Source organism: Hypanus sabinus, chromosome X1, assembly GCF_030144855.1.
Source record: "Hypanus sabinus isolate sHypSab1 chromosome X1, sHypSab1.hap1, whole genome shotgun sequence".
Lineage (NCBI taxonomy): Eukaryota > Metazoa > Chordata > Chondrichthyes > Myliobatiformes > Dasyatidae > Hypanus > Hypanus sabinus.
In genome coordinates this window covers 30,689,682-30,714,084 of record NC_082738.1, presented here as the reverse complement: position 1 = coordinate 30,714,084, position 24,403 = coordinate 30,689,682, and the positions used below count along the sequence as shown (strand labels likewise).

Below are 24,403 nucleotides of genomic sequence, written 5' to 3'. Positions count from 1 at the left end.
TGACACTGGCCATTCCAACAGCACCCCAACACAGCACAAAATACAATGGGTACACCAAAGGAATATAATCTGACCTTTATTGTTACAAATTAACATCCAGAAAAACATCTGCACAGCAGCTACAATGAAAGAATACATAGTATTGAATGTTGTGTGAACACCCTGTCAAGAAGGAACATCCAGGATTATGGAACCAAATTAAAAACCATTATCAGCTCCCACCAGCCTTCACCTGTTGGGGAGAAAAACAAAACTAGGTCATTACTGGAGAAAACAGACCAGGTGTGCAATGCAAGCACAGATCAGTGAGTACTGATCTGCATCAATCCAATAGTACAAGCTTGCATCCCATGTCTGCAGCATGATACAGATAGAGGTCCACAGTTGGGATGTTTAAATTTTGAGGGTCAGCAGGGAGATGCTGTCTCTGAGGAAGTGGAGGCACTGGTAAGCTTAGTTGGCCATCACACTTAAGATGGTTAATTATGAACCAATTCATACATACCTCGAGAACATATACTGCCAGGGAGTACAAGTGCAGCCCACAATCTGCTGTGTGGTGATCCCTCCAGACATTACCTGCAAGCAACAAGGGGTAATCAAGCCTCCAGCTTGGTAGAACAGGCCAGATGAAGCTTTCCCGCTACTGAATTCACCCGTTTTTTTTAAAACATCAAAATAAAAGTAAGATTAAATCCAGCCTTACCTATTGAAAGCAACGGCCCTGGGAAGTCTGCCTGCCTGCTTTAGTCTTAGTGGTAGCAAGGCTTCTGGCTGTGCTAGCCCTGAACTGCTGGCCTCCCATGGCGCAGCCCTCAACGCTAGCCTCCAGTAACAACAAGTCCGAGGAACTACAAACGCGAGAACAAAGCTGGCCTCTGCTGATGCTGCTCCTGACCCTCGGACACAGGAGTACGCTCGTAGCTTCTAAGTCTAGACTTCTCCTCTGCTGCTGCTGAAGCTGATGCCGTCCGGTGTCCTGCCTCGTTCTATCTCTCGAGCCAAGAGCCGAAGGTAGCACACGCACTCACACACACACAGTTTCTTTTAAAGCAGCATGACTTTCCTCCGCCGACTTCGCTGCAGGCAACTGGGTCTGATTACTCATCAGGCCTCCATCGAAATCCTGACTGCTGCTATTGCACAAAATTCTGAAAGTGGGGTGATGAGTGCAAGCAGGATTCTCTTAAAAAGGTCCCAGACCCTGCATCCAGTAGGGAAGGTCAAATCTGGGGCAGTATATCCCATTTGACCCATCTTAACTACTTTAAAGCAGCAGGGTGTTTTCAAGCAGAGGACACTTCTGCATCCCCATCTTGGGCCTGAGAAAATGGGTGGGGGTTGGAAACAGAAGTGTTTATGCATGGACTATGTTGCGTACACTTGATGTCATTTGGCCTCTACACACTGGAGCTGAGCATGTTCAACGGGAAGGGTCTCATTGAAACCTATTTAAAGGTGGATCAGTGGAAGACTACTTTTGAGGGCCCAACTCATTAGCTAGAGTATGATGCATTACTAGGTAAGACAGCTGGGCAGGCCAAGTCATTTGTTATCTACCAGAAAAAGCAGACATGGAGACAATGATTAAGTGTCAATGGTTAAAAGGAATAGACGGGCTGCCTTCTATCAACATTCAGAAGGGTCTCTGTATTGAACACTTGTATGCAGAAGGCAGGAAAAGATGGGGCATGGATTGCAGCTTCTGATAGAATGGAAACACTGGGCTGAGGACCAAAACTAAATGACAAAAGCAGTAAGGGACAACAGCTGGCATAAAGCTCAAACAAGACAGACTACCTGCAGGACTAGTAAATGGAATTTTTTTTATTCTTAAGTCATGATCACAACTAATACATTTAATATATCACTTGAAAACTGGAGCAATAAAATCAAAAGTTTGTCTAGCAAAGACTCACTGGAATGTTTGTTGTACACTTCCAGAAGGGAATAGGAAAGGGAAAAAATTCACTATAAAATAACCTGTTCAACAGTTTATCAAAATATCACAGTCCTTAAGCAGATATCCATGCACATGGGTTTAATTCTTTTTTTTTTAAAGTTCATGAGATCAAACACTGACTTTTCTGACTAAAAAAAAAGGACATTTTCTTCCGGAAGCAGTTGTACCCTGCGCTTGGCTGAGATTTGTATTGTAGTAACCTGCTGGCTCTCTCCCTGTCACAACTCCTGGCTCATCCTCTCCTGCTAAGTACTGTATTCCTGTTGAACAACATGGGATAGAATTATTATATCGTGCATTTCCTAAAACGAGTTTTCTTAACAGTAAGCGGAGGGGCAGCGGGAAGCCAAGGCAGTGCTGCCACTCTCCTACCCTCCCACCCCCCACTCCCACAATAATAAAGCATTCATTACCTACTAAATCCCAGCACCAGAGGATGAAACTGACTACTTCAGAAGTGGCACTGAGACCCAAATGAAGGGACAGTGGATGCTGCATACAAGATTCCCCACCTTTCCCATCACAACTTCTGGATTTCACTTCCCCTGAAGGCCAGGAGTGCCTACAGCTGTAAACTGGGGAGAGAGAGCCTGTTGCCCATCTATGGCAGGCTCTGCTTTGTTGCTCCCCTGACTTCCCACCACCACACCAGCCCAGCCATGCCAACCAGGACACAAAAATCACTCCAAGTTCCCAAACCACTCAAGGAGAACGCACCTGCAACATAAAACTAGAACCTCCGGCCAAAGGAGCCTCCACCACTGGAGCCACTGTAATTACCTGCAGGGGGGAAAAATTGGTTAGTAGAGTTCTGAAAAGAGCAAGGGAAGCAAACCTTTGAGCCCAAGCAACCTTCTAAAAGTTGTCATTGATTACTCATGAACTGGTGGGCTTACTTGGACAATATTTCACAGGCCTATGCAAAGTTCAAACCACATACAGTAAGAATGGCACCAAAGTGTGATTTTCCCCAGAACTCACTATTTGCTACCTTTTCAATTTTTGCCTAATAGATGGGGTTTAAAACTCAAGGTAAAATTATTGCATATGCCATAGGCTCACCATCCCCAAAATGCACAAACAGAAGCACTCACCTCCGTAAGGGCCACCTGAGCTCCTGCCTCCATAACCTCCGCCTCCACCTCCCTTCATAGGGCCGTAATTCGAGGACTGGTTGGGGTAATTACCAAAGTCATTGTAGTTGCCACCACCGCCACCTCCAAAGTTTCCTATGAACAGAGCCAGCAGTAAGTCACAATGCAAATGCAAGTGGGACCTGGGCTGCACCAGGAACGATGACAGAGCAATTACAAGTTGTGGGGTTCACAGGCTACTTGTGGGTGGGGAGAGGAGGGACAAGTATAGAGTAAGGTAGCTTCCTCTCCCAAGTCATGGAAAACAAAGGCAGCTGCTAAGAGTGGGGGTGGTTAGAGAATGAAACTATAAGAGGCTGAAGCAGATACATGAACATGGATAGGAGGAAAAAGCCAAATAGGTTCAAGTCATGCATGAGGTTAGCAAACTCACCACCACCAAATCCACCATTGTAGCCATCGTAGCCGCCGCCACCTCCACCACCTCCGCTGCCATAGCCGCCGCCACCACCTCCACCCTGGTTGCCGTAGCTGGGGCTGCCACCATATCCAGGGCCACCTCTGCCACCTCCGCCGTAGCCACCTCCACCATAGCCACCACCTATATGAGGGATACAAAATTACATTTCATTACTTGATCCAGCCGATCATGAGCAGTTTCACTCCAGACTTGTTTATAAACACACACCATCACCGAATCCATTGTATCCATCACCACAGCCCCCATATCCGCCACCTCCTCTTGAACCGCCGAAGCCACCTGCATCGAAAGAGAGAGACATTAGTGATTTGAACCTATCCTTCTCAAGATCCCCACTCCCCAGACTCAAACACCTCACCTCGGCTGTTGAAGTTCCCTCCTCCACCGCGGCCACCAAAGTTGCCTCCAGAATTGCTGAAGCTGCCTCTACCGAAGTTCCCAGAACTGCCTCGACCTTGAATTTAAGGGGTTGGTGGGAAGAGAGGTGGAGACTGCATTTGAGTGTGACAGTACAAGAACAAACCCTTTCATATCTTGCACTTGTGCCATTCCCTTTGCCCCATTAGACCTACTTTTACATGTTGCCTATTTAAATATCCTCAGGATACCTCCTCTGGTAATACTTCAGATCTAAAAATCTTTGGATACTCTACTTACATAGCAAACAAGTGAACACCTGCCATGATGCAGAGTATTGATACAGATTGCCCAGAGATCATTTAAAAGCACTTGCCAGGGAAGGCTGGTGCACAAGGGACATTTATGAGACATCTTAACTGTGTTAAAAATGCAGTTTGTTATGTCCACAGCTCACCTCTCTGATTCATGCCCGAATTTTGCATCTCCTCTCGCGAAAGTGCCTTCCTCACTTCGCAGTTGTGTCCATTCACTGTGTGGTACTTTTGAACTACAATTAAAAGAACAGCAATAAACAAAAGCTCTCACCAGAACCCCAACCTGAGTTCAGCATACACCCACTGCTGCTCACCTACTATCTTGTCAACTGCATCATGGTCATCAAAGGTGATGAAAGCAAACCCCCTCTTCTTTCCACTCTGGCGATCTGTCATCACCTCAGTGACTTCAATCTTGCCAAACTTCTCAAAGTAGTCTCGGAGGTGGTGCTCCTCTGTGTCTTCTTTGATGCCACCAACAAAGATTTTCTTCACTGTCAAGTGTGCTCCAGGCCTGGTGGAATCCTGGCACAAAAGACCACATGGTATCCATTATTAGACAATACACAGATGCCCTTTTACCATCATTGAGATACACTGCTGCCTGAAAATTCAAAATTAATAAACAGCTTCTCAACCTTCACCAAATTACAAACATTATTCTGTTTTGACACCAATTTATCAGAAAACCAGTGCTTTCTTTGGTCATAGTGCAGTCAGCTGCTTGCAGGCACTAAACAGAAGGCAACTGACCTCTCTAGACACTGCACGCTTTGGCTCCACAACACGACCATCAACCTTGTGCGGCCTGGCAGCCATTGCACCATCCACCTCTGCAACACATGAGTAAGTGACAAATCCAAACCCCCTTGAGCGCTTTGTGTTTGGGTCTCTCATTACCTAGGAGAAAAAACAGCAACAGTCAGAATTTTAAACTCGGAGGCACCCAAGAGCAAGATCCACTGTAAAGAACTTACCACGCAGTCAGTCAGCCGACCCCATTGTTCAAAGTGGTTTCGCAAGCTGTCATCTGTAGTCTCGAAGCTCAGACCTCCTATAAAGAGCTTCCTCAACTGTTCGGGCTCCTGAGAGTCCTGCAACAAGAAATGAATCAGCATTAATACACCCAGCAACTGGGAACAAGACCCTGACCACAGACAGGGCTGGCAATGCATGTGCTGAGTTTAACAAGCACTCCGCTGCCGAAGTTAATAATAAATCTAAGGAATTCCATCATGAATCCATCAGCAGTTTCTCAATCTCTAAATTGTGAAACATGTTTACAACCTATAAACAACCACCCGTGTCTGCTAAGCGTTTACTCACTAGATGGTCAATCATTGCATTTCTGAAGCCTGGACCACAAGAAAGCCAACTTACATTACATAGCTCCAGTCTACACCCACTGGAGATTGTGATCTCTAATACTAACGTGATTACCGACTTACCAGCAAAAAGACAAAGAACCGCTAAACACGAGGCAACTGGAAATAAGAAGCAAATCCCAAGCGGGTAATGGGCCGAACTGCCATGTGCAACAGCGCCGCCTGCGGTACGGCCCCGTAACAGGAGGGACGAGGGGCCACCATTTTGTGATCGGCTGGAGACACGAGGTCCGGGTGGCAGAGGAACAAGTGCGAGAGAAGGGAATAAAGCGTTGATGGCTAGATGAATCCAATCTCTTTTTTGGGGCTGCCTGGTGAAGTAGGAGAACGTCGGCGGCGTACTCACCCGCCCACATTGTCCCCTAAGACTGGGCGGGTTGACCAGCCGCCATTTTACGAGTTGCCGCCTGACACAGGACAAACAATGAGAGCCTCCCGCAATTTTTGGGATTTGGCAGCCATTTTGTTAGGGGGAGACTAGCGAGCCTCAATTTTGGCGGACAGCGCGAAATAAAATTGCCTTTTGACATACTAAGTGGATTGAATCCGAACGATATTTCAGTGTCCGAAAAGGACAAATCTCGTCAGACTGGAGGTCTCACGACATTGCGGGAGGTGATAGCATATCTGCCATGTGACGCGGAGAACGAGATGTCGCAGTCTTAGCGAGACGATCGGCCGGGCGAAAAAATTTGTTCGCGAACAGGACGAGAATTCTCCCACAACTGTCGGATTAAGTATTAGTACAGAAGCGGGACTCTCCTATAGAGATACTCTAGTGAAGCTGTTGTGGCGCGTCTAAAGACACACCGCCATTTTGAGAACATACTCTTTCGAAGACCACTACCGACTGAAGCTTCTCTCACAAAACATGGGATATACTCACCACCCCCCCCCCCACCCGGGAATAATAGCAAAAAATGTTACACATCCGTTCGAGTGGTTATCAGGAGTGAATGTACAAAAGAAAATATCTAGGCCGTAGCAGCCTTCTCACCTAAAGGCGGCTACTTATTTTTTGCTGCGTCACTACTTGTAAAGGAAGCGGAGATTGTAGGATAGTGGAAAAAAATGCATCGCTCACCTCCATATCGCGTTCGTATGAGGGCGCCGTCTTGCCTGATTTACGTGGGGCCACCGTCGGGAGAAAAAAAATTTCGTAAAAGAAAAAGAACCTCAACCAACAGCTCAGACCGTCGACAACAGGGCAAGAGACCGATGCGCGCCGGCGCCGCACTTTATATAGGGTTTCGGCTCTTCACCCCTCTCCCTTCTATTGGTGGGACGGAGCCCTACCGCTGCCAACTGTTGTGGGGAGCCAGATTCTATTGGCTGGCCTATGTCGTATCACCGCCCTCTCAGTCCTCCCAATTCCCCCGCCTCTTCTCCCCACGTGGGCGGGCGGGGCACTACGCTTGCGCAGCTGCCGGTAGAGGGTTGGCGCCAGCGAGTGGAGAAGGAGGGGGGAGGGGGACGTTTTTTTTTGGCGGGTTCCGCAGAACGAGAGCAGTCGGCGCTGAGAAACGGTATAAAAATACATAAAAGCAACGTTTATCTTCGCCTTTCACCAAGTGACCCACGGTTCTTTTCTCATAGTGAACAGGTAAACAAAGCAAAAGTAGTGCACTTATTGGCGGCGGTAACCGTTGTTATCGTTGTTTATTGTCGCGCCGGAGGTCGGTCGGATGGGGGGGGTGGATAGGTAGGCCGCGTCGCTCACTTGATGGGCAGTCAGTGGCTACACCTCTTTCCCTTTCCCTTCCCTTGATTGACAGCTCGGCCTCCTGCTGTACGCCTGTTGAGGCTGATGGACAGCGGGTACTGGCTAATAACCATTGATCTCCTGTCGCCGTCTACCAATCGGGTCTGAGACAAGTGCTGGAGGTGGGCTGTTAATTCTTCTCATTGTCCATCACTCTCCTCGCTAGCCCCACCCTCCCCCTCCCATCCCCTCGGCCGCCGTCTTTGGCGGTGATATCTTGTGTACGCGATTTTTCTGGAAGATTCTGCAGCAGGGGAGGGTCTTCTGTGGTCGCCAGGGGGCATGGAATTTTGTGAATGCAATGGTTTCCCTCCCCCTTCCCCTTAGGAACTATTCATAAGATGGATTGGGTTCATTGTTCTGTATCTATGGCCCGCTTAAGTTGAGCTGCGATTTGTACACCGTTATGTTTTTATTAAATAAAAAAAATCCATCGTAAAAATACATATTCGCCCTGAATGGCTTGAACTTCAGATTACGTGTAGTGCTTTCTAAAAGTTGAAAATTTGATTTTGACAAATTCCACCACGCACTTGTATCGACACGGTTTCATTTGTTGTATTGACCTTTCCTGTTTTAACAAAGTACCCAACTTCTTCAAACGCATTTGTAACAATTCCTTGTTAAACTTGCGTTCATCGTAGTATGTACAGTGATGGGCTTTGTATTCTTCGTAAAGCATGTGGTTCCCTTTCCAAAGATCTGTAACACTAAGCAGGACTGCTCCAATCAAAAGCATTGTCTTGCTTTCAGTAAGCCTCTCAATGTAGCAGTAGATTGCAGGTAACATGTTAACTAATATTTGAATTTTATCTGGCGGTTTGCAGGCTAATAACTTACCAGAATTTAGCTGGTCATGTAGCATCACTGGAGGTTAACTTTTGTGTGTTTTTTTAAAAGATTAAGAGTGTCCCTACAAAAAGATTACTTGCACACAACTTCGGTAATAGCTGTTTGCAGTGTTTTCCTACGGTAAATGGTGCTATTCCTTCTCATTAATGTACTGATATCCTACATTCTGTTGTTTTTCCCTTGTGCTACCTCGATGTTTGGAATGATTTGTATAAATGGCATGTAAGCTATGCGTGTGACAATAATAAACTAATTGCCTGAAAACTGCTGGGGTCCAAGTCATCGTTTGGGGCATGAGTGTAAAAGTCTGCAAATCACATTGGAGCTTTATAACACTCTGGTCAGCCCACATTTGGAGTATTGCATCGAGTTCTGGTTGTCCTGTTATAGGAAGGATGTGGATGGAGGCTTTGGAGAGTGCAGAAAAGGTTCACCTGGTTAGAGGGTATAAGCTATAAGGAGAGGCTGGACAAACTTGCATTGTTTCCTCTGGATTGATTGAGGCTGAATGGGGAATTAATCAAAATTTATGAGTGGCATTGTTTGGGTACACAGCATTTTTCTCCCAGAGTGAAAATGTCAAATGTTAAGGAATATAAGCAGGAGTAGGCCATCTGGCCTGTTGAGACTGCTCTGTCAATATTCATTCGAGGTCATGGCTGATCTGGCTGTGGACTCTGCTCCACTTGTCTGAGTATTTCTCCATAGCTAACTAAAAGCTGACTTATTATTGTTGGATGCCAAATAGCTTACTGATATTTCTCTTCACTGCAGGTTGTATGGTTTCCTATTGGAATTGGCTTATTACTGTCACGCATAGTGAGATACATTGAAGAGCTTGTCTGTTCATTACAGTGTATTGAGGTAATGCAAGGTAAAATAATGGAATGTAGAATGAAGTGTAACAGCTACAGAGAGAGTGTGGTACAGGCAAGGAAATAACAAGGGAGTTTGTGAGGCCAAGAGTCCATATTATTGTGCAAGAGGTCCGTTCAAGAGTGATAACAGTGGGATAGAGTCTGTCCTTGAGGCTGGTGGTATGTGTTTTCAGGCTTTTGTATCTAGTGTTCGCTGGGAGAGGAATGAAGGCATAGAATATTTTCTAAATGGGGAGAAAATTCAAAAATCAGAGGTGCAAATGGACTTTGGAGTCTGTGCAGGATTCCTTAAAGGTTAACCAGCAGGCTGAGATAGTAGTAAGGAAGGCAAGTGCAATGTTAGCAGTTGTTTTGAGAGCACCAGAATATAACAACAGGGATGTAATTCTGAGGCTTTATAAGTTTTTGGTCATTTTGGTGTATTGTGAGCAGTTTTGGGCCTCTTGTCTAAGAAAGGGGAAAGATTTAAAGAGGACATGAGGGGCACAGTTTAGGGGTGTTTAGGCGTTTTATGGTATTGTGACCAGTTTTATGAAGAAATGAAATGCTGGCATTGTAGAGCAGCCAGAGGAGGTTCACAAGAATGTCTGGGGGGGGGGGGTCTTTGCTTTACTGGGGCAGTGTAAAATGTAGGCAGATTCTGTGGAGGGTGAGCTGGTTTCTGTGACGTGCTGAGCTACAGTTGCAAGAAAAGGTTTGTGAACCCTTTGCAATTACCTGGATTTCGGCATTAATTACTCATAAAATGTGGTCTGATCTTCACTTAAGTCACAATAAGAAGACAAACACAATGAGCCTAAAGTAATAACACAAACATTTATACTTCTTGTCAATACTGAGTACACCAATTAAACAGTCACAGTCAATGTTCAAAAACAGTACGTGAACCTCTGGGGTAATACCTTCTACAAAAGCTATTTGGAGTCAGGTGTTCCAATCAATGAGATTGGAGGTGTGGGTTGTAGAGGTGCCCTACCCTTTAAAAAAGACACAAGGTCAGTTTTCTGACTTCTCAAGAAAGATCTGTTTATGTGCACCATGCCTTGTTCAAAACAACTCTCAGGACCTTGGAAGAAGAATTGTAGAAATGCATGAACCTAAGAAATAGGAGTAGGCCATCTGGCCCATTGAGCCTGCTCTGCCATTCAATAAGATCATGGCTGATCTGGTCATGGACTCCTCTCCACCTACTTGTCTTTTCCCCATAACCTTTAATTCCCCTGCTATGCAAAAATCTATCCAACCTTGTCTTAAATATATTTACTGAGGTAGTCTCCACTGTTTCATTGGGCAAAGAATTCCACAGATTCACCACTCTCTGGGAAAAGCAGCTCCTTCTCATCTCTATCCTAAATCTACTCCCTCAAATCTTGAGGCTATGCCTCCTAGTTCTAGTCTCACCTACCGGTGGAAACGACTTTACTGCTGAAGCTGGAAAAGCTTCAGACTTGAGTGTTCATCAGTAAGAGAAGTTATCTACAAATGGAGAAAACTCAGTACTGTTGCTACTCTCCCTAGGAGTGAGTGAGTGAGCTGCAAAGATCACACCAAGGGCACAATGTGCAAAGCTGTTTGGAGGAAAAAGAGCAATGCACAACAAAACCTCATTCCAACTGAAGCATGGTGGAAGGTGCATCATGGTTTGGGGCTGCTTTGCTGCCTCAGGGCCTGGACAGATTGCAATTGTTGAGGGAACAATAAATTCAAAATTAAATCAAGACATTTTATAAGAGAATGCCAAGGTAGTGGTCCATCACCTGAAGCTTAATGTTTGGTGGAGGTTATTGCTCCTAAAGGAGGTTCTACCATGTTAAATGTAAAGGTTCGCATTTTTTCTAGCTTGGACTGAATAATTAAACAATGTGTTTAATAAAGACATGAAAATAATTGTGTGTTGGTTTTGGCAGATTGTGTTTGTCCATTATTGTGACTTGGATGAAGATCAGACTACATTTTGAGCAATTAATGCAGGGAATCAGGTAATTGCAAAAGGTTCACTGACTTTCTTGTAGCTGTATGTCCACAACTCAGCAGTTTCTGTTTTCAGAGTAGTTGCCATACAAGCTGTGTTGCATTCAGACAGAATGCTTTCTTTGGTACATTGATAAAGGTTGCCAAATTTCTTTAGCCTCTTAAGAAAGTGAGGGGCTCTGGTGAACTTTCTTGGCCATGTTGTCTACCTGAGATGCCGCAAGTATTGTCACTATGACATCAAATGCAGGTGCTAATTTTTTTTTAGCAACTCATCTTGAATGTTTTAATAAACCCCTAAAACTTGCCCCTCAGTTCCCCCAAGTCTTTCCCCTTGCACTTTAAACCCAAGCTCTCTAGTTTTAGACTCTTGTACCCCTAGGGGGAAAGACCACCTATCTATGCCCCTCTTGGATCTTATGCATGTCTATCAAGTAACCCCTCAGCCTCCTTTGCCTTCGCTCTCCCAGCCTGTCCAGTTTCTTCTTAAAACTTGAGCCCACCAAGTTCCTTGTGAACAAGGAAGAACAAGTGATCATCGATGATATTCTGTGGGCTGCAAAAAATTGTTCCAAAAATTCTATTAACTGTACCTGCAGCTTCATTCCAAGCAATAGACTTTTAAATCAACTCAATAATCTTCAAATCTCTCGATCATCTGAAGAAACCGGACCAGCCAGCTGTGGCACCTGTAAGGTTCATTGCCATGGATGAAAGCAAGTTGGCAAAACTGCAGTCACTGGAGAACAAAATTGAGGGCAAGATTGCTGTATTGAACTCTTATCATTGTATGCTTTATTGAAATGTTTCGCGTTTCGTGGAATGTACTGAATTGCTGATTCAGGAAAGGCAGAAGGATGAGGTGTGTGTTTTATGAAGAGCTCCGACTTGGCAGTTCTGTCAAATCCTGTTTCCCCCCCCGATCTTGAACACCTAACAATAAAATGCCATCCATTCTATTTACCAAGGGTGTTCTCCTCCTTATTCCTCACCAGAGTTTACATACCAGCAGTGGCCAACTATAATTAAGCACTAGTGACACTGCACAATGTCGTCTGCAAAAAGAAACAGTCTATCCCGACGTATTTCAATTCGTAGTTGGAGACTTCAACCAGGCTCGTTGAATGGATCTGCTCCAATTTGCCTACTGGAGCAACAGGTCCACAGCAGATGCCATCTCATTGGCTCTTCACTCAACCCTGGAACATCTGGACAGAAAAGATGCATACATCAGGATGCTCTCTATCGACTACAGCTCAACTTTCAGTACCATCATCCCCTCAAATCTGATCAGTAAGCTTCAAGATCAAATTGGGGTTGTCAGGGGTTGCTGGGTAGCAACCATTTGCACTTTAACTATAAATTTATTGAAAATTTTGTTCAAGCCCTTCTGCTTGGAATTTATTCTTCTGTTGTTTATGCCTCAATACATCCTTCTGCAATTGGATCCTCAATTTCCTTACTTGCAGTCAGTTTTGACTGGCAACAACATCTCCATCAGCATAGGTACAGCACAAGGTTCTGTGCTTAGCCCCCTGCTCTACTCACTTTACACCTATGACTGTGAGGCTAAGTACAGCTCCAATGCCATATTCAAGTTTGCTGATGTCACCACTGTCGTTGGCTATATCAAAGGTAGTGTTGAATCAGCATATAGGAGGGAGATTGAAAATCTGGCTGAGTGGTGTCATAAAAACAACCTCTCACTCAATCTCGGCAAGACCAAGACCTTGAACGGAAAATCCTACAAGTTCAGCTCAGTACATCACGGGTACAGCCAATGAGCACATCTACAGGGAATGCTGTCATAAAAGTGGCTTCCATCAGTGATCCCCCACCACCCAGGCCATGCTCTCTTCTTCCTGCTGCCATCAGGAAGGAGGTACAGGAGCCTCAGGACTCTCACCACCAGGTTCAGTAGTAGTTGTTATGAACCTTCAGCCATCAGGCTCCTGAACCAAAGGGGATAACTTAATACATCAGTTGCCCTATCATTGAAAATAATCCCACAAGCTATGGACTTTCAAAGACTTATCTCATGTTCTCTATTGCTATTTTTGTATTTTTTTTCTTTTTCATCCTGATGAAGGGTCTTGGTAGGGAAAAGTCAACTGTGTATTTTCCATCACAGATACTATCTGACCTGCTGTGTTCCTCCAGCAACCTATGTTGCTCCACGTATCCAACATTTGCAATTTCTTATGCCTGTGTGCATCCTGACCTGATTGAGATTCATCTACAAACTCCTAGGTCCCTCTAGACATCACTGATTTGAGTCCCTCTCCATTTGAGCAATAGCCTTTAGGGGTCTAGAACGTGACCTCATGTTAATAAGTGTGACAAATGTATTGCATAAAATGTTAAATCTTTACAGACGTGCAAAATATTTTCTCAAACAGGGCCATAGAGTAATACAACACAGATACAGGCCCTTTGACCTAACCAGGCCATACCCACCCTGCTAGTCCCCAATTTCCTGCATTCAACCAATATCCCTCCAAGCCCCTCCCCTCCATATACCTGTCCAAGTGCTTCTTAAATGACACTGTTTGTACCTGCCTCAACCACTTCCTCTGGTAGCTTGTTCCATATTCTCACCACACTTTGTGTGGAAAAATTTGCCCTTGGCAACCTTAATTTTCTCTTCTTCTCCTTCCCCCCCCCCCCCCCACCTTGAACCTATGCAGTCTGGTTTTGCACTGCCCTACCCTGGGGAACAAACTTAACATCCACTTTGTCTAAGACTAATAATTTTAAACACTTCTCATTTATTTGCCACTTATTATGTACTCCAAGGGTGCCATGGAAGCTATTACAACTTGAGGCGTCAGAGTTCAATTCCAGTGCCGTTCTGTAAGGAGTCTTTGTATGTCCTCCCTGAGGATTCCCACAATCCTGATAAAGTTACAAAACCTGGGCCTCTGTACCAACCTCTGCAATTGGATCCTCGACTTCCTCACCAGAAAACCACAGTCTGTGGGGATTGGTGATAACATATCCTCCTTGCTGATGATTAACACTGGTGCACTTCAGGGGTGTGCTTAGCCCACTGCTGTACTCTCTATATACTCATGACTGTGTGGCTAGACGTAGCTCAGATACCATCTATAAATTTGCTGATGATACGACTATTGTTGGTTGAATCGCAAATGGAGATGAGAGGGCGTACAGGAGCAAGATATACCATCTAGTGGAGTGGTGCCGCAGCAACAACCTGACTCTCAACGCCAGTAAGACGAAAGAGCTGATTGTGGACTTCAGGAAGGGTAAGACGAAGGAACACATACCAATCCTCGTAGAGGGATCAGAAGTGGAGAAAATGAGCAGTTTCAAATTCCTGGGTGTCAAGATCTCTGAGGATCTAACCTGGTCCCAACATATCGATACAGTTATAAAGAAGGCAAGGCAGTGGCTATACTTCATTAGGAGTTTGAAGAGATTTGGCATGTCAACAAATACACTCAAAAATTTGTATAGTTGTACCATGGAGAGCATTCTGACAGGCTGCATCACTGTCTGGCATGGAGGGGCTTCTGCACAACACCGAAAGAAACTGCAGAAAATTGTAAATCTAGTCAGCTCCATCTTGGGTACTAGTCTACAAAGTACCCAGGACATCTTCAGGGAGCGGTGTCTCAGAAAGGCAGCGTCCTTTATTAAGGACCTCCAGCATCCAGGGCATGCCCTTTTCTCACTGTTATCATCAGGTAGGAGGTACAGAAGCCTGAAGGCACACATTCAGCAATTCAAAAACAGCTTCTTCCCCTCTGCCATCCGATTCCTAAATGGACATTGAACCTGTGAACACTACCTCACTTTTTTTAATATATATTTCTGTTTTTTGCACAATTTTTAATCTTTTCAATATACATACACTAATTGATTTATTTATTATTATTTTCTGTCTATATTGTGTATTGCATTGAATGCTGCTAGGTTAACAAATTTCACAACCTTCCTGAAAATAAACCTGATTCTGATTCTGGAATATGTGGGTTTTACCTGGGTGTTCCACTTTCCTCCCACAGTCCAAAAACATACTGGTTAGTAGGTTAATCGGTGATTGTAAATTGTCCCATGATTAGGTTAGGATTAAATTGGGGTTGCTGGGTAGCAACCACTTGCATTTTAACTATAAATTTATTGAAATTTTGTACAAGCCCTTTAGAATTTATTCCTCGATTTTCTTTTCATCAAAAGTATGTGTGATTTGCAATGGAAGTGTATTCCCTCAAACGTGCAGAGTACAAGGGAGCTCAGGAAAATTGATATTTTAATTATTGATTGTAAAGGCAGAGTTTGAGTGATCGCTACTTGGAAGCAACACAGGTAATTCTTTGTAGGAATGATAATAGTTTATAAATTCCTCTGGAAAAAATTCAGAGCTGTGATTGACAGTTTCTGGGTATAAAGGAGGAAAACCAGACCTGGTTGGTTTTGGCACCAGGAGTGTTGTGTACAGTTCTGGTCACCACACTACAGGAAGGATATGGAGAGGGTGCAGAGGAGATTAGTCCTAGCAATATCCTGGTTAGAGGGCTTGAATTACAAGCAGAGACTGGACAGGCAGGGACTATATACAGAGGACACAAAGGTTGGTTCTGTTGTGGATTGTGTAGAAGGTTGCCATGGGTTACAATGGGGGTAATGACTGGATGCAGAGTTAGATTGAGAAGAGGCAGATGGAGTTCAATCTGGAAATGTGTGAAGAAATTCACTTTAGAAAGTTGAACCTAAATGCAGAATATAGGTTAATAGCAGGATTTTTAGTGGTGTGGAGGAACACGGGGATCTCAGTGTCCACAAATCCCTCAAAGTTGCTGTGCAAGTTGATAAGGTGATTAAGAAAGCATATGGTGTATTGGCCTTCATTAGACAGGGGATTGAGTTCAAGAACAAAGAGGTAATGTTGCAGCTCTATAAACTCTGGCCACCTCATTATAGGAAGGATGTAGAAGTTTTAGAGGGTGCAGAGGAGATTTACCAGGATGCTGTCTGGATCAGACAGTAGGTCTTATGATGAAAGGTTGAGTGAGCTAAGGCTTTTCTCTTTGAAGAGAAGGAGAATGAAAGGTAACTTAATACAGGTATATAAGATAAGGTGATAAGGGTGATAGAATAGACAGCCAGAGTCTTTTTTTTCCAGGGTGGAGGTAGTGAGTTGGTCTAAAGGGCCTGTTCCTGTGTTTTGCATGAAACTACTTTGGAAGGGAGCTATTCTGATTCAGGCAGGGTTGTGAGGTTAGCCAAGGGTCTGGGAGAGGGAAAGGCTCATCCCACAGTGCTGAGTGCTCGGTCCCTGTCCCGCAGGTTTCACACAGTGCGAAATGGGCAAGAAGGTGAAAAGGAAATCTGAGGACGTTTCTTCAGACGAGGAGGAGGAGTACGTGGTGGAGAGGGTGCTGGATCGCAGGGTGGTGAGGGGGCGTGTGGAGTTTCTGCTGAAGTGGAAAGGCTTCTCTGAGTAAGTCCCATCACCAGTGCATTTCAACCCCCGCCCACTCACCCCACCTGTCTCTCATTGTATTGCCCCTTCACTCATCCTCTCTCGTTCCCGTTCTCTCTCTTTCTCTTTCATCTCACACTTTCTCGCACTCTGCCTTTTTCTTACCCTCAGCTGTGACCAAGCTACCTTCTGTGTTGCTTTTCTCTCCACTCCATCTCTCCCCTTTCCGTCCCACCCCTCCACCCACCCTCTGTCCCCATCCTCCCTCCCTCACCCCATCTGTCCCTACCCTCTCCCAACTCTATCCCTCTCCCCTCATTTTCCTGCGATTGCCCTCCACTGACACTCGGTGTCCCCTGCCTGCCGGCAGTGCTGACAACACCTGGGAGCCGGAGAAGAACCTTGACTGCCCGGAACTGATCGGGGAGTTCCTGAAAACCTACAACAAGGACAAGGAGAATGGCACCGGCTCCCGAGACAAGCCAGATAACAGCAAGCGCAAGTCCGCCATCGTCAACGGCAACGAGGAGCCCAAAACCAAGAGGAAAAAAGAGGTCAGCGATTCACATTTCATCCCTTGGGGAGGCAGCAGTGAACTGTGTCCTTGTCCCATAGTACCGTAAGGTTTAGAGCAAAATTATGCTATTCAGCCCATCCAGCTGACAGGTGTTCCCCCACAACGTAGTTCTCCTGACTTCCGCACAACAAAGAAACCATTCATCTCTGCCTTATTGCTGTCTCCCCATAACCCATAACTCCTTCCCTCACTGTTCAAGAAACCAATCATCTGTGCCTTAAGCACGCCCAATGAATGAAAGCTCCACCTTCCTCTTCATCCGAGTCCCAAAGTGATGTCTCGTCATTCTGTGCTCTTCCACTGATGGAGCCATTCTCTCCATGTGTAATGAAAATTATTTAAAAATTCGCTTTTCTTATTCCGCTCAGTGTATTTGCATATGCATTTACAAACAAAGGAGACACTACCCGTGCTTAAGGCCACCAGAAAACACTTTATTAGAATGAGTACAATTTCAATAGAGAAGGAAAAACTGAAGTTTTACATTAGTAGCTAAACAGATTTCAAAATAATACTTATAATCCACTAAACAAGCCGATCTCTGCAATGTTGGAGGAAAAACCACAAATCCGATCATCTTTCATGCAGCCCCCTCCCCCTCTTGTCTCTACTTCTTTAACTCTTAGCACTAGCACCAGTCATGACCTAGCCTAAAACAAAGCTCTCCCCCACACAAAGGAAATGCCCCTTTTATGCACTCTTTAAGATTCCTTCAAAGCACAACATAATTTCTCACCTCTGTATTTTTCCAACCCTTGGTGTACCAGCTGCATCTTTTTTAAACAACCTTCAGCCTAGGCACACAATCTAGGAAAATAACCAACAGGTCTGAGGGAGGAAAGCATTGTTCATTGTCTAATCATGGAGATGTGCATTGGTGCATATCCCCAGATCATCACCACATTCCAACCTGACGCCACTTTGCTTTTGAATTTCCTTTTTATTTTGGTATGTACTAAGGAGGAATCACAATTAACTCTTTCCTTCACATCTGCACTTTCAGTATCTGGGAGGTTTCAATGAAATCCCCTCCCTCCCTCCATTTTTCTGACCTCCATTGAGTACAGCCCAGGGACATCAAATGCTCCGTGTAAGTCAAGCATTAGGAGTTGTACAGCATGAAACAGAACATTCGGCCCAACTAATCCATGCCAACTGTTGCCCAGTGAGCTAGTCCCACTCAACCTCACCCCAATCAGTGTTCTCTTGGCTTTATCTGTGTTGCCACATAGAACAATACAGACCCTTCAGCCCACAATGTTGTACTGACCTACTCCAAGATCTAATTAACCTTTCTCTCCATACAGCTCATAACCCTCCATTTTTCTTACATTAATGTGCCTGTCTAAGAGTCTTGAGTGTCCCTAATATGTCTCCATCATCACTTTTGGCAGCGGGTTCCATGCAGCCACCACTTTTTTTAAATGAAAGAAACCTCTAACATCTCCACTGAACAGATGTCCTCCAGTATTAGCTGTGCCACCCTGGGGAAAAAGGCACTGCCTGTCCACACTATGCCCCTCATAATCTTGTACACCTCTTATCCTCTGCTCCAGAGAGAAAAGCCCTAGCTCACTTAATCTACCCTCATAAAATATGCTCCCCAATCCTGGCAACATCCTGGTAAATCACTGCACCCTCTCTAAAGCTTCCACATCCTTTCTACAATGAATTGACCAGAACTGAACAAATACTCCATATGTGGTCTAATCAGAATTTTGTAAAACTGCAACATTACATTGTGGCTCTTGAACTGAATGCCCTGATTAATGAAATACAATACTCTGATCTGGGGAAGTTACCCTCCTTATACCTATCATAACGTTACACACCTTGATTATAGTGTTCTCGTGCAGGTGTAGAAACTGAACTAAACACAGAGTTAAACTGTTGTCAGTGAAGACAAGGATCGCAGTAAGATTAACAGTTTACTGTTCACTCTTCCACATTAACGTATGGTGAAAACTGTTGATAAAACAATACAAAGCATATACAGTATCTGTTTCCTTCTTGGCATCACATTTACATCATAAATGCTTGTAAGAGTAAAACTACTACAAACTATATTAAAGTCTCATTAAAGTACAGCATATAGTCAGAATCTACCTACGCCATCAACAACTTTAAATACACTTCAACACAAACTTCCCAGCAACGCTTTCAATAGCACAAGAAAATAAATGTCAACCGTCATTACTTTTAACAGAATCAGCGTTAACATTTTTATTCCCAACATATTGATTGTCTTATGAATTTACGGATTTACGGCATTGCTTCTATGATGTTTCTCCAAACTGGTATTTACCCACAAGACGCGGTGAAACCGGGTGTGACGTCGTCACATGCCGTGATACATCACAGACAATGAATTTACTTTTAACAACTGCAACGTAGTTATGAACCTTAACTAGAAAATATTTACAAATGAATTACTAAAGCGAAAATGTAATAAAGCTAAATAAATGCCTTAAGGGCAACATATTGATCATGTCACCTTCTAAATCTTCATCCAGGGAGAACAGGCCCAGCCTCTCATCCTTTTACTCACAACTGAAATGCTCCAACCAAGGCAACGTACTCTTCTCTGCACACTCTCCAGTATAATCACTTCTCATCTTGTGCCCCAGTCCTTAATGCTTATCTCTCTCCTGTTGACATTTCCCCACCGCCTCCACACTTCACCACCCTCGGAGAGAGGAGGGAGCAGAGAATTCCAAGATTCAACTGGGTGATTGAGGAAGGTCTCTCTGATTTCCCCCTCTAAATCTTTCTTGCAGCGCTCCCCACCCTCTGAATTGGGGTGCCACAGTAGCATAGTGGAAACCATAGCTATTACAGATGCTATTCCATCATAGTTCGGAATTCAATTCCAGTGTCCTCTAAGGAGTCTCTGAATGGCCTCCCCATGGAAAACGGGATCTGGGTGCTCTGGTTTCCTACTAATGTCCAAAATCATACTAGTTAGTAAGTTAATTGGTTATTGTAAATTGTCCTGTGATTAGGCCAGAGTTGCTGGACTGTGTGGCTTGAAGGGTCTATTCTGTGCTGTATCTCTAAATACATTAATGTCCTTCTAAAGGGAAGTATTACAGATCACAGATAAAGGCCCTTCAGCCCAACTGGTCCATGCTGATTATGTAGCCCGGTGAACTGGTTCTGTCTGCCTGTGTTTGGCCCTTTGCCCTCTAAACATCTATCCGTCTACGTATCTAGATTGCTTTCAGAAGTTGCTAATGTGCCGGCCTCAACCACTGGTTCTGGCAGCTTATTCAAATATGCACCACCCTGTCTGTGCCCCTAGTGATCTTATATACCTCTACCAGTTCTCTCCGCAATCTCCTACGTTCTAGGAAAGATGTAAATTCCTGGTCTACACAGTCAGTCCTTGTAACTCAGACCCCCAGGTTGAGGCAACATCCTGGTAAACCTTTTCTGCAATCTTTTTAGTTGAGTGACATCTTTCCTATGACAGGGCGACTCAAACTGTACACAATTCTCCACGTGTGGCCTCACTTATAACTGCACACAACTTCCCAACTCCTGTACTCAGTGCCCTGACTGATGAAGTCCAGCATGTCACACACCTTCTGCAGCACTCTGTCTGCCTGCCTGTGATGTTGCTTTCACTTGTACTCCTAGATCCCTCTGTGCCATGACACTCCCCATGGCCCTACTATTCATAGTGGTATAAGTCCTATGACTTACACAATAGCTTCTGTCCCCCCTTTCCTTCCAGTTTGGGAGGTTCTTTGCCTGAAACGTCGACTCCATAGATGGCTCCTGACCTGCTGAGTTCCTCCAACATTTTGTGTGTTGCTCAAGACTTCCAATATCTGCAGAATCTCTTGTGCTTTTAAAACGTGTCCTGCCATGGTTTGATCTCCCAAAGCACAATGCCTCACATTTTTCTGACTTGAAAGACATTTGCCAATCCTCAACCTACATACTGAGCTGATCAAAATCCCCTCCAGGCATCTGGATAGGAAAGGTTTGCAGGGATATGGGCCAAATGTACAGTGAATTGGCCTTCATTATTTGGGCGATTGAGTTCAAGAGCTGCAAGATAATGTTGCAGCTCTATAAAACTCTCTGAGACCACACTTGAAGATTTGTGTTCAGTTTCAGTCACTTCATTATAGGACAGATGTGGACGTTTTGGAGAGGGAGAGGAGATTTACCAGAATGCTGTCTTATCCAGTTAGGTTGAGCGAGCTCAGGCTTTTCTTTTTGCAGTGAAGGAGGATGAGAGGTGACTTGATAGAGATGTACAGGATGATAAGAGGCATAGATCAAAAGGACAGCGAGAGACTTTTTCTCAGGGCAGAAATGGCTAATATGAGGTGGGCATATTTTAAGGAAAGTATAGGGGGGGATTTTCAGAGGCAAGTTGTTTGGTGGGTCCATGGAACACCCCATTGAGGCGGTGATATAGGCAGATACATTAGAGACCTTCAAGAGACTCTTGGATAGGCACATGATGATAGAAAAATTGGGGGGCTTTGGGGGAAGAAAGGATTAAATTGAGTTTGAGTATGTTAAACAGTTGTCACAACATAGTGGTCTGAAGGGCTTGTACTGTTCTGTGTTAGTTGTGTACATACATTAAGCTCTGGACAGAACAGTTGCAGTTTTTCTTCCCCCTGTTACAGACAGTGTCCTGCGAGATGTCCCCAATGCATTACTGTCCCTTCTGGTTCTGTTATTTTCACCCTTCCCTGATCTCCAGCCAATGTGGGATGGGTGTGATGACAAGCCCTGCCCCCAAAGACCCTGCTTAGACAGGCCTGTCTTGTTTCCTGGGCAGGACGAGGACAGCGTGCGGGGGTTTGACCGCGGGCTGGAACCGGAGAAGATCATCGGAGCCACGGACTCCTGTGGGGAACTGATGTTCCTGATGAAGTGGTGAGGGAAGGGTGTGGGGTTAGTGAAGATGGAGGGAGGGAGAGTTGAGTATGGAAGGGGTGGGGAGGGAGGAGGGGGAGTGATGGTGAGGGGGTACAGGGGTACAGAGAGGAAGGGATTGTGAGGTTGAGAAGGAGGGGATGGAAGGAGCAGGAGTGGGGAGGAAATGATTAGGAAGGTGGGAGAGAGCATTGAGTATAACATGGTTGGGTGGGGAAGGGGTTGACGGGGAGGGATGGTGAGGGGGGAGGGGGAGAGGTGAGGCGGCAGTGAGGAGGGATGGGTGGCAAGGAGCGAGCACACACTTCCCTGACACCTGCCCCTCCCTTACACCTGACAGGAAAGACTCGGATGAGGCTGATCTGGTCCTAGCCAAGGAGGCCAACGTCAAGTGTCCTCAGATCGTCATTGCCTTCTACGAGGAGCGTCTGACGTGGCATGCCTATCCTGCCGAGGAGGAGGAGAGGAGGGAGGAGCCGCAGGCCAGCTAGATGCAGGCGTGTCCCCGCTGCCTGTCCTCTCCCTTCCTCCCTCCTACCACACCCTCCCTGGGGGCTGTAGGTTTGAGGAGGGAGGGAGGGAGGGCGCAGGGGTGGGAGGGAAATGAGAGGGGAGGTGGGAGTCATTCCTCTCACTGGGTGAAGTCTCCCAGCTCTTGAGTTTGAACTAGAGGACGTGGGGTTAGGTTCTAATCTGAATCCCCACTCCCTCTCTCCTCTCCAACCTCAACATCCCTTCTCTGTACTCTTACCCAGTTGTCCCTTTCCTCCCTTCCCTGTCATTCTCCCTCTCCTACCTTCCCACTGCAGTTTGGGCTGGGCAGGTAGTGGACAAGTCTGCGCTCAGCCTGTTATGGATGTGTGTCCAGGGAAGCGTGTGTCATTCATGCAACCGCATTCTTCATATATATGTTAGTGAGATACCAGAACCCCAACACTCCCCTGTAGCTGGTAGGGTCTCCTGTCTGCAGTCTGCTTTCTGATCCTCTCCTGTTCCAAGTGCACACCCTCTTCCAACACCCTCACCCAATTCCCATCCTCCCAACCAGTCAGAAATCCGGATTTATTCTGTGTAGCTGGTGCGGAAGGTTGTGAAGTACTTGTGCATGTTGTACAAGTGCTTCTGTGCTCACACTGTACAAGTGATTGCCTGTATGTGTGTGTGTCCATTTTGCCCTCCTGTCACCGGCCATAGCCAGCTGACTCTTCTCCTGGTGCCAGTGGACCCACTTCCCTGCAGCCTTTGCCCAGATACAGCCAGTCACCGCCCCCTCCACCTCTCTTCTCTTCTTCTCTTCCCCCCCCCCCGTGGCATTCCCAGGGACCAGCAAGGCAGGGTGCAAGGGTGGTGGGGTCCCTCAGTCCAGCCCCTGTGCCCCTGTTCCCGAATTCCAACCCTCCCTTGTCTCTCTGCACCCTCTCAAGAGTCCAGTGCCCTCCCCCTGAGGAATTATTCCATCACACCCCCCCCCCCCCCCCCCGGTAGTTCTGTCCGGGGTTTGGGGAGAAATATTCTGCTATCCCCATTCTGCTGTCCTCCCCTGCCCATTCCTCCCACCCGATGAGAAGGTGCCCCTCTCTCTCTCTCTCTCTCCCCCTCTCTCCCTCCCCCTCTCTCTCTCTCTCTCTCCCCCCCCCCCCCCGCTGTCACACAGAGTGCAGATGTTCCCAATATTGTACAGTAATCTCCCCGTCTCCCCGCATGTGTTGAAGATTTTTAACAAATATTGAATCGTGTTGTTATAGGATTCTTCCCACCACCAGACACCCCTTGTAGGGAGAGAGAGGCGCCCTCTTTCCTTTTTTTTCTACAGAAACCAACATGTGCTATTTTGTCAAATGTATTAAGAACTACTTTACAATACATAACACTGTCTGGGCTGTCTCTGTTTGAGCGCGGGGAGTGTCATTGCTGATGCCAGAATATGCTGGGATAGAATGAGGTCAGCGCTGCCATTCAACTGTCACTTTTCTTTTTCACCCAGTAACCCAGCCCATCCATCTGTGCCATTAATACACCGAGTGGCCTACCCTCTACTGCCCTCCGTGGCAACAATTCCCACAGTTTCCCCCTTTCCCAGTTCCAAAGGGACGTCCTTCTATTCAGACTTAAACATAGGGCCTGCACGGAACTGTAGCATTTAAGGCCCACACGCTAAGATCAATTTAATCCTTCTGTCCCACGTCACCGTCCAGTTTTCTATCATCCATGTGCCTATGTCTCCTAAATGTCCCTAATGTATCAGCCTCTACCTCTACCACCACCCCTGGCAGTGCGTTCATGCATCGACCTCTCATTGTGTAAAGAACTTGCCTCTGTCTTCCGCACCTACCTCCCCCACCCCCAAACTTTCCTCCATTCACCTTAAAATTATGCCCTCTCATATTGACCATTTCTACCCTGGGTCTTGAGATCATA

The 24,403-nt window shown here is 45.7% G+C and overlaps 2 protein-coding genes across 4 annotated transcripts; one reads left to right on the top strand and one right to left on the bottom strand.

Annotated features, from left to right (window-relative positions):
• Positions 1 to 60: 60 nt before the first annotated feature.
• On the bottom strand, positions 61 to 6,831 carry hnrnpa1a (heterogeneous nuclear ribonucleoprotein A1a). 2 transcript variants are annotated; one of them, XR_009509006.1, is made up of 12 exons: positions 6,682 to 6,831; positions 5,190 to 5,306; positions 4,966 to 5,112; positions 4,527 to 4,737; positions 4,353 to 4,445; positions 3,897 to 3,992; positions 3,746 to 3,817; positions 3,491 to 3,658; positions 3,058 to 3,192; positions 2,681 to 2,743; positions 506 to 579; positions 61 to 232 (listed from the first exon to the last, which is right to left on the bottom strand). XR_009509006.1 is itself a non-coding variant. In XM_059956218.1 (11 exons), exons 1-10 carry the CDS (start codon positions 6,685 to 6,687, stop codon positions 2,694 to 2,696), a joined length of 1,095 nt encoding a protein of 364 aa, XP_059812201.1. In that variant the 5' UTR covers positions 6,688 to 6,830; the 3' UTR covers positions 1,808 to 2,223; positions 2,681 to 2,693. The 2 variants fall into 2 exon arrangements, 1 of the variants encoding a protein (XP_059812201.1); XM_059956218.1 differs by lacking the exons at positions 61 to 232; positions 506 to 579 and adding an exon at positions 1,808 to 2,223 and having other exon boundaries at positions 6,682 to 6,830.
• A 155-nt stretch (positions 6,832 to 6,986) lies between these two features.
• Positions 6,987 to 23,853, top strand: LOC132384763 (chromobox protein homolog 5-like). Of its 2 annotated transcripts, XM_059956226.1 has the most exons (6): positions 6,987 to 7,200; positions 10,997 to 11,068; positions 16,371 to 16,524; positions 16,877 to 17,060; positions 21,888 to 21,985; positions 22,326 to 23,853. In XM_059956226.1, the coding sequence occupies exons 3-6, from the start codon at positions 16,388 to 16,390 to the stop codon at positions 22,474 to 22,476; spliced, it is 570 nt and encodes a 189-aa protein (XP_059812209.1). In that variant the 5' UTR covers positions 6,987 to 7,200; positions 10,997 to 11,068; positions 16,371 to 16,387; the 3' UTR covers positions 22,477 to 23,853. The 2 variants fall into 2 exon arrangements, with proteins under 2 accessions (XP_059812209.1, XP_059812208.1); XM_059956225.1 differs by lacking the exon at positions 10,997 to 11,068.
• The last annotated feature ends 550 nt before the right edge of the window (positions 23,854 to 24,403 follow it).